Below are 10,133 nucleotides of genomic sequence, written 5' to 3'. Positions count from 1 at the left end.
GCTGGGAGTGGAAATAAATGCACTTATGGTGAATTTATCTATTAAGGTTTAAGGACACTTTGTATTCCACTTTATAAGTAGGTTTTGATTAATTGAATCACTGCCACTGCTGTAATGTTAATTTCCTTTGTTGTGTTGTGGACAATGTCAGTGTGTTGTTTGGCCTGTTCATCAGTGCACCAGGGTGTAGACATGTAATAACACATATGTTTGATTCCTCATTTACTCCCGAATTTTACTAAACTGAAATTCTCTACTTACACCGAATAACACAAGATCCAGTTATCTGCCTTTAATAGCATGATTTATTAATCCCATGTGTGAAATTCCAGTGCTCCAGTGTTTTAGTTAACAGTCAATAAATTTATTTTTATATTGCTTGCGTACATGAGCTTATCACAAACAGCTGCCACTACAGAAAACACAACATGCACTGTAAAATATTATACTGTGCATTTTTTTTTTCTAAAATCATTTTCTTAAAACCATACGCACTTTGTATATAGTGCAAGCATATCTTACTAGAGCATTTCCAATCACAGAATAAACCTAGTAGTCTTTATGTCAGGATAACATAAAGTAAGATGCTGAGCAAATAACTTACAAACAGGAAAATGACAAATCAGCTTTCTTTCCCCCTAATCCTCAAAAAGCCTAAAAGCAAAAGATAGATATTTAATTATATTTACAGTTAATGCATCCTGTTTAAATAAATGAACTCTGCTCACTCCTCTATCACTGCATTCCCACTTTTCTCTTTATCGCTGTGAGCTGTAAAAAAAAAAAAAAAAAGAGGAAAATCATTAATTTTATGTCAAGGTATTTATGTCAGAAAATCTGCATTTGATCACATTCTACGAATACTGTAGTATAAAAGGTGTGCACGTATACAGTAAATGACAGGACAGAACAAGTGAAGGTGATTCAGGTAAGGATATATTAGAAAATGAACATCATTCATTCAGTCATGTTCAGTAACGAAACATGATCTGGGCCCGTACTAACTAAGCATCTCAGAATCACGCTTAGGAATTGTGGTTAAAGTTCATTTAAAACTGAAAATATTTCTAGCTCAGAGTAAGGTATTGAAGGTCAATGGAGTAGGACTGAACTTAGGAAAGCATGTGATGTCACTTTTTTTTTATTATTACACTAAGAGCTGTAAAGTAGGTTATAGTGGGTGTTGAGTTTTGGCAAAATTCTGCCCTACTCTAAAGATAAAAAGTGAGTGGACAGCAATTTGTGAAAGCATGAGTGCTACATGTCTGTGCCATACATACCCTCAGGGGGTGTAAAACATGGCAGTACACTGTGTTAATGAAGTGCTGATTATAAATGAGAATTCCAAAATTAAATAATTAATAATAATTTAATGTTAACATGTTTGTGTTACGACTGTGTCAACGTTTTAAAGCTGTTACTAAAAACCGTTGAGTAGCACTCACTTGTGAAGACAGCATGCAAAATGTTTGTCAATAAGATATACCTTTAAACCAGCTGGATACAGCACATGATGTTTAAAACTAAAAAAGTGTCCTAACCATGTAAGAGCTCTCCTACATTTTATTTGAGATAGGAGTGATTTCCTATTTTAAGAATATTGTAAAAAAGATCTTACTCCTACTCCTTTTAAGAATTTTGGCTAGTTACAGTAGGTGTGATTTCATACTCAGTGATGCTTAGTAAATATGGGCTCAAAGATTATTTATCAATTATTAGAAACTTTATTAACTCGTCTCCTTGTGCTATTAAAGTACTACATTGTCTTTTTTTAATCCTACATTATACATATTATATAATGCATGTTAATATAGTGGATAAGTCAGCATGTGTATGAAATACACTAAATTTTGGATAATGGATAATTTTGGATTTTACATAATAATGTACACCATCAGTAAAGTTTAAATTAATGTCCACTTGAAGCATCTGTAAATTCACTCGCAGACTGTGGCAGAAACAGCTATCCTGTGTTTTATGTAGAATGTCGGCAGGTTCAAACCCCATTTCCACTAGGTTGCCACTGTTGAGGCTTTAAGCATGGCCCTTAACCCTATGCTCCAGGGGCGCTGTATCCCTGCACTCTGACCCCAGTTACACTGGGGTATGTGAAAAAATTATTTTGTTGTGCAGTAATGTATATGTGACAAATAAAGACCTAACTTAAATAACTGATGAGAATGCTTTTATCCCACTAAAGACAATTACTCTGCTCATGATGTGAAACTTATTGAAAGACCTTTTACCTCGAGCTCTGTAACATTTCACCAGCAGAATGATGGTGACCAGCAGATAAGGAGAGGCCGTAACTACATGACTGATCAGCATGAGCACTGAGAATGGAGCTTCCACACCTGATAGACATGAAACAGAATAGAATAATTATAAAACTGTGTATTATTTAACTCCATCTGCAGTACAAATGTAAATGCTCATTAGTGCACAAATACCGCGGCACATGCACTAATAGTATAAATAATATAATTAATAGTACAAATAATATATTGTTCATAGATATAAATCAAACATTATTAGTTACAACAAGTATAAATGTATATAACTGAGTAAATACAACTGTGTTAAAATTAATATTGAAGTAATTTCTCACATCTAACTGAGACCCAGCATTTCGGCGACTCTCCTCTCTCTGGGTGTTTACAGTGGTAGAAACCTTCATCTGACTTTGAGACCTTATGGATGATCATCTCTCCTGTAGTCTGTGTCTGGAGAAATGATTCATCTTTATAGAAATCTGCTGGGAGGTTTGAGGAATTTCTGTTCTGGTATAAACAACGTAGTGTCAGAGGATGTCCCTCAGTCACAGGATGGACAGGACTCTCCAGGATCACATCACCATCTACAACACAGGGAAGCACATGTACAATATGAATGCCATCTCACATGTACCTGTTGTAGCAGCGAGCCTACAGCCAGCTTGTCTTATCATCTTCCTGTTCCTTACTTAATAGAGAAAGCAAAAGCCCTTTTTTGGCACCAAGGCCAAGCGCTGCACACACTGAAGGGACAGAGTAAAGCAACTCACTAAACACTGACAGCAGATTGACAGAGCTTTAAAAGATGACAAACAAACAACAAAACAACAAAAACAAACAAAAACAGTTAACAACAAATGGAATGGGGCGTGGGGTTTTATCAAATAAGTTACATAAACATCAGTTAAATGCACACAACATTGCACAGTGAGAAGAATGTTTAACTGTTTAAATTGCTTGGGGGAAAAAAACCTGTTCTTGTGCCTGACTGTTATGGTGTTCAGTGCTCTGTAGCGCTTACAAGCCCTTTTCTTCACTCTGGGTATATACTGTTCTTGAAGCATGGACAAGGATCACAGATAATCCTTTCAGCAGCTTGAACCATCTTTTGAAGTCTTTTGATGTCTGATTTTGTAGCTGAGGCAAAACAAAAAGTTATTGAAGTGCACAGGATAGATTCGATGAAGGGTGAGCAGAACTAGTTGAGCAGCTGCTGTGGCAGGTTAAACTTTTTCAGCTGGCAAAAAGAAATACAACCTCTGATGGGCTTTTTTAATAATAAAAATATATACATTTGCAATTTGTTGTAGTCCGACTAAAATTTCATTACACAAACATTTGGATGCTTCATCAGTACCTTTATTTAAATTCTAATGTTTTTTCCTAATTGAATTATTGTGTTGCTTCTGTCCATGAAATTATGATGTCAAATAAAAGCACCATGATTAAAATATTATTCATCTTATATGCATATGTAGTTACTGACAATGTGTTTAGTTTTATTTGTTAAAAATAGCAAAATTGTAAGGGGAAAACTGTAGTGTACCTCCTGTTTTTTAATGAACCATATAGAATATGTGCTACGCATGTCAGAATTGGCTTGTGATGATGCAGGTTGTTTTGCAAGCATATTAGCGCATTACTCAATTACAGTTTAACCTGTTTAGTCATATACTATAGAATTTAAAATGCTATGAAGGGAAAATCTACAGTTCAGATGTTCTGAAGCACCAAAGTATGGTTCTTTGCGGGAGTACGAGTGTTTGTTTTTATAGAATTGAATGAAAAACATTCTTGTTATTGCTATAACAAATGCACTGCTGCGGGGAAGGTCACAGGCATTATGTTGATCTTGGCAAAGGGTTGCGGCAGGGCATGGCTCAGCAGTAACTAGATTAGATAGGAATTCAAATGGGTCAATTAGATGACGAGTGAGAGAGGCATATTTTTAGCTGTGAAAAATAATTTTAACCTGCAATCTTTGGGGACAAACAAAACTACAAACATAAACAAAAACCAGTCTTTGCGCGCTTTGGCGCCCTCTAGGGGCTAACCCTTACAGGGACCTACAGTATGTCAACTTGGTAAAAATCAGGACATTTTATTGATCTCTTATTTAGAAGAATGACTAGTTGCTATAAAAGTGCACCCAGTTACACAGATTTAGATATGTTTTTTTTTTATTAAAGAATGATAAGTACATTTATGTTCATTAATTATGCATTCTATGAATTATGCCCTGTTTGCCACTGTTTAAAGATTGCTCTTTAACCTCACCACCTATTCTACCAAATTGTTTTATTAAACTAAACAAAAAAGACTTACACAATTGAATGATGTTCAGATTTTTCTTTTTGCATACGTAAACATGTACTGTATATTGCAGTTGGATGACTATCATGTATAGTATTTATAACTAATAGTTATAATACAATGTATGTTTTGCATATACTCGAATCCAGTGACAAGAAATTTCTCATATATTTCTTATATTTCTAGTTCCAGGCATGCTGTATACTGTTGAGTTGTGTTGTTACAGAGAAATAACGAGTTATGAGGTGGTGTGATCAATTGGAATCACTGTTAAAATATTTAATTATTTATTTATAAGAGCACACCTGGCTGTGAATGAACTGTTACTGTAAAAATATTATACATTGAAGTACTGACAAAGCTTATAAGCTTGAAAACTAATAAACACATTTCGACCAATCAGAATCCAGATTTCAAACTACTGATTGGTGTAATGTTAGAGTAAGTATTTTATACCTCTGTTTTCATAAAGAGATTAAGAATGTGTTTATTCCTCGTCATCATTACTGATAGCTTTTTTTGTTATGAGTTTCAACACCTGTATCTACTATCTTTTCACGTAGTTTGCCAAGTAACGTTTAGCATCTGTAGTCACTAATCTGTATTTCACATAAGTGCACTGTAAACCCTAATGCTCAATGTAATTAGACATCTTGAGTACTGTTAACTTAAATGATTACAATTAGTTCAAATTAATAGACCTTAATAAGTATTTAGAACTTTTTGGTATTTATGAGTTTGTAAAAATGACACTTTTCAAGTCGGGGTCCCTTCGGGGTCACGGATCGTTAGCTGAACAAATTTTATATTTTAAGTATCTGTAAGTACTTAAGTAACAGTAACTGTCACCTTAAAGTTCCACCAACTTAAAATCTTTCAGACTAGTGTAACAGAGTGTAAAAAGAAGGTTAAATTAATGCATAAATGGGGACAGCGCCTTCTGTTGGGTTGGGATGGTATTTGATGTGTGGAATAAGGACCGCCCACAGCAGAGCTGATGAGACACGCTGTGGGTAAGTTGCACATTTAAAACTCTAAAAATATCAGTCAAAAAGTCATTTAAAACACATAAATAACATTTTTTTTTATCCATCTGTTTGTTAACTTGTTGGGTAATTGTTAAAACTCGTTTGGCATTAAGTGTGTTTTATTATATTGAGTTATTTTGACTTTTTATGTTTGACTTGTTGTTAATCTGTGTGTTATCTTGTGTTTTATGTAGAGCTGATTCCTTTCTTAGGCAACTGAATCTTTATTTCACACTACATCCTCATTGTGCAGGTATGCTTCAGGAAATGTTCTTTTAATTGTTTAATTGGTTAATTTGTTGAGCGTTGTGCATATTATCCCTTAAAACCTGAATGAATATAATTCATAATATTTATTGTAAAGAAAAAATTCCACTATACGATTACAAAGTTAAAAGATTTCATTTGATAAAAAAAAAATTAAATAAGAATACTGTTTTGAATTAATAAAGAGCAGAGCTGATGAGACACGCTGTGGAGCTGATTCCTTTCTTAGGCAACTGAATCTTTATTTCACACTACATCCTCATTGTGCAGGCCACCCAGGCAAGACCGCCACACTAGCAATTTTGTGTCTGACATCATCAGGGCAATAGGGCACTGGTGGCTCAGTGGTAGATGTTTCGCCTGCCTTGCGAAAGGCCCGGGTTCAATTCCCAATACCTGGATGAAGTACCAGTCTCAAGCCCAGATAAAATGAGAGGATTGTATCAGGAAGTGCATTTGGCGTAAAACCTGTGCCAAACTTGCATGTGGACTGGATCGTCTGCTGTAGCGACCCATTGCCAGGAGCAGCCGAAAGACCAACAACAATTTATTTGATTTGCAACAACCAAAAAAAATTATAATTGCTGTTAAATAGTATAAGTTAGTCTACTCAATAATGCAAGTAAAGAACGATTAATATGACTGAGTACAACAAACTCAAAAACTCATAGTTCCGTTTAATTAAAACTCGAAACATCATTACTTAAAAAAAAGGATGTAACTGATTATCTCAATTTTTTGCCAACTTATTCAGGTTTATAAGTTATCCCTGATGAACACACACTTAACTCTTTTACTTGTGTCAAGTTAATAAACATTACAGTAAAACATGGAATTGCAGTACTTATGCAATCTTTTTCATTTATGACACTTCTAACATCAAAACTGTTTAAAAAAGAAGACCAAAAAAATCATGACGTACCTCTTGCTGTAATTTGGACTTGATTGCTGTACTCTGTGTCATAGTATGTGCGTGTCCAGGTGTTATACCTGCGTGCTACACAGCAATACTTTGTCTCTCCTGCATTATTCACTGTTGCATGGAGTGTGTTGTTGGATGTACGTTCAGTGCTTAAGCTCTGTAACTGCTGATTATTTTTGTACCAGAGAAACTCCCATCGAGAGGACTCCTGCAGCTCACAGGTCAGAGTGACGGTGTCTCCAGTGTAGATGGAGCTCTGAGGATTCACTCTCACAGTCGGTTTGGGTTTTACTGTTGGAGTGAAATGATGAAGTTGTCAGACCTTCTAGATTTTTTAATACACTGTAAAAAGCTTTTTCATGAATGTCTTATTTCACATTTTTATGTCTCCCCCCAAAAAACACACACACTCACCTGATACAGTCAGTGTAACAACATTACTAAAGTGTGAGGTGCGTGAGCCTCTTCTTTCTGCTCCTCTACAGGTGTAGTTACCTGTGTGTGTCACTTCAACACCACTGATTCTGTACAGCTGTTCACTACTGACAGGACTGTGTGCAGCATCTTTATACCAGCTGTACTGCCAGCTAGACACACTTTCATCCTGTATCTCACATCTCAGAGTGACAGTTTCTCCAATGAAGACCAGATTAGGAGAATTTATGGATGCCACCGGTTTAGGTCTTACTGCAGAAACATAATACATCATCTAAACTTTGAATGAATCTTTTTTTTTATCATGGCTGCATAATGATGTAGGAATAGTGATATAGTGAATGCAACAGATTGATTTAAATAACTGTGTTATGGAAGTTTTTGTGTCAAAAAAAAATTTAAATGTCATATGAAAAATAACAATTTCATAATAAATTGTAAGTTTCCAACTTGTACATGCAACTTTGGCCTTAATATTCAAATACATTATTTTATTTGCATTTACAATTTGATGTAGTACTACTGAATTTCCATTTACACAGACATTTGCATGATTCACAATTTCCTTTACTTAAATTAAAAAATATTTCCAGAATAAAATTTTACTTTGCTTTTGTTTATGAAATGATGGTGTCAAACAAAAGGACCATACTTTAAATTATATTTACTGTAGCCCTGAAAGGTTATGTACAGCTAAAAAGAGAGTAAATTATTGCCCCTATTAATTTTAATATTTGAGTAGCGTTTTGGAAACTACTGTGTAACAGGCGGTTGCCTAGTTACGGGCTCCCGGCCAGCAGGGGCGCTGTGGGAACCGTTGATACTAAGTCCATAAAAGAAGGAGAGAGGCTAGAGCTAGGTAACAGCAGCCATTACACAGCCTCAAGCTAAATGCTACAGTAATAGCTAAAAGCTAATGCTAAAGGCCAAACATTATGTAAACCCGAGTGCGGGACATCTTTGTCCGATACGCATGTAAGTATGTTTGGGTTTGTTTTTTTGTTTGTTTGTTTGTGTATTTGTATGAAACTTGCTGAGGCGCATATATTCTACTGTTTGTGCTTACTGTGCACTCATGGCATCCCTCCTGCTGTGGTCATGCAGGAGGTTTTTTTTTGTTGTTGTTCTGTTTGTGTTTGGTGTGTGTGTTTTCCCGTGGGTGGGTGTGGCAGCTGTTCCTCCGGGATTGACCGAACACGTCAGCGGCAGTGTGCACGCGCAACCAAATCTTCGGCTGCACCTGCGTCACCAGTAAAGGGACGCTGCTCGCTGAGGACATCGGGCGTGGAGCTGGACGGCCTCTGGTCTTGTTTATTTTACTTATGGACTTGGGTTGAGAGAAAAAGGACTCGGTATGAAACACGGACTGTGTGAATGTGGTGTGAGTGGCCAGCGTGTGAGTGAGTGCAGCACTATATTAAATGTAAATATACTTTAAATTCATATTGGTATCTCTGGTGGTTCTTATTCACACCCTGATTTCTGCTAACGGCTAGCTATTGTTTAAAATTTATAGTAGCGAAGTTGTTACAGTGGCGCCCAACATGGAGCCATCAGAGTTTATATAGTTTGTGTGTAATTTGCATTTCTGTATGGTTATTAGTGCTGTTAGCTGTTACCTAGCCAGTCTTCTCTTACTCCATTTTACACTCTGCAAAACATCACTCAGGGTTTGGTTAATCATATCGTTTATTAAAATAAAAGTGGGGCTTATTATTGCCGAGTCCGATACACGAGCTGAGGAAGGGTCGGTAGCTCATGACCTCACTGCAGGTCCTTTCGTGACACGCCGGGAGCACATCCAATAGCTCATTAACACCCTTGGCCGCCTTTATCTTGACACAGAGGGTGAAGGTTCTGGGGTGGACGACGAGGATCTGCACGATGACGATGGGGTAGAACCACCACTCCCCAATGATCAGCTGCCTCCTCCTCCTCCCGTCGACATTGAAGACGACCAAAGTCTTATCTCCATGGTGCTGGCGACCTGCCTTGATCAACTGGAGATTGCTCTGCAGCCGCTGGAAAGTAGACTTTCCCAGTAAATGGATGAGCTGTCTGATCAGGTGGGGGAGCTGCAACGTAACCATAACACACACATTTTAGTGAGCCAGCATAAGCTGGAGAGTGTACATGAAGAGATGCGACTAATGTACCAAACAGTAAAAGGACAATGTTAAGATCAATTGAAAGACGAAGACCGTTCCATGATGGAATGTATAAAAAGGCGGGATTCTCAACTAAAGGCAATGATGGGTGCGCAACCTGTTGCGACCTCCACTCCGTTCTCTTGACCTGGGTCCAGTCCTCATCCCCCGCTTCTCAGTAGTTGCTCTCACACCCCTACCTTTAAGGCCCAGTACAGCTGGAGTTTTTTAGGTTCAGCTGCACTGAGGGAGAAGACCCAATTAGTTTTGAAAAGGTGTGAAGAATATTTAGCCTTACTCTCTGATGGCGACATATTAGCTACACTTCCTTCTGTACTCACCCACACCGCTAAAGACTGGTGGACCGCAGAAAGACATAGTTTCCGGAGCTGTAAATCATTTAAATCGGCGCTGCTGAAGGCCTTCCTCACAGAGGACCATGAAGTTGAGGCTGAGAAGCGCCTGAGAGAACAAATCCAGCACCCTGACGAGAGCATAAGGGACTTCGCCTTTCAGTATCATGCTCTCTGCCTAAGATGGAAACCGGGGATGACGGAGAGAGAAATTGTGCAAGCAACGCTGAGGAATTGTAACCCCGCATCGCCAGCCTGCTGCAGAGCATCAAAACGCTGGTGGAGCGAGATTTTAATGCCACTAAAGATTTTAGGCAAAGGCAAAACCCCATTCCAACATCCAAACATACGAAAGAGGGCAAAAAACCCACCTCAGCCTCAGGCCAGCCCTTCTT

General features: G+C 37.5%; 1 protein-coding gene across 1 annotated transcript; it reads right to left on the bottom strand.

The window, feature by feature from the left end:
• Nucleotides 1–639: 639 nt before the first annotated feature.
• Nucleotides 640–9,907, bottom strand: LOC128510580 (protein turtle-like). The gene is made up of 6 exons (XM_053483019.1): nucleotides 9,824–9,907; nucleotides 8,959–9,313; nucleotides 6,804–7,094; nucleotides 2,609–2,857; nucleotides 2,247–2,354; nucleotides 640–771 (listed from the first exon to the last, which is right to left on the bottom strand). Exons 1-6 carry the CDS (start codon nucleotides 9,905–9,907, stop codon nucleotides 725–727), a joined length of 1,134 nt encoding a protein of 377 aa, XP_053338994.1. The 3' UTR covers nucleotides 640–724.
• Between the last annotated feature and the right edge of the window lie 226 nt (nucleotides 9,908–10,133).

The sequence above is a fragment of the Clarias gariepinus genome, chromosome 1 (assembly GCF_024256425.1).
Source record: "Clarias gariepinus isolate MV-2021 ecotype Netherlands chromosome 1, CGAR_prim_01v2, whole genome shotgun sequence".
In the NCBI taxonomy this organism is placed as follows: domain Eukaryota; kingdom Metazoa; phylum Chordata; class Actinopteri; order Siluriformes; family Clariidae; genus Clarias; species Clarias gariepinus.
This window is presented reverse-complemented; position numbering and strand designations above follow the sequence as displayed.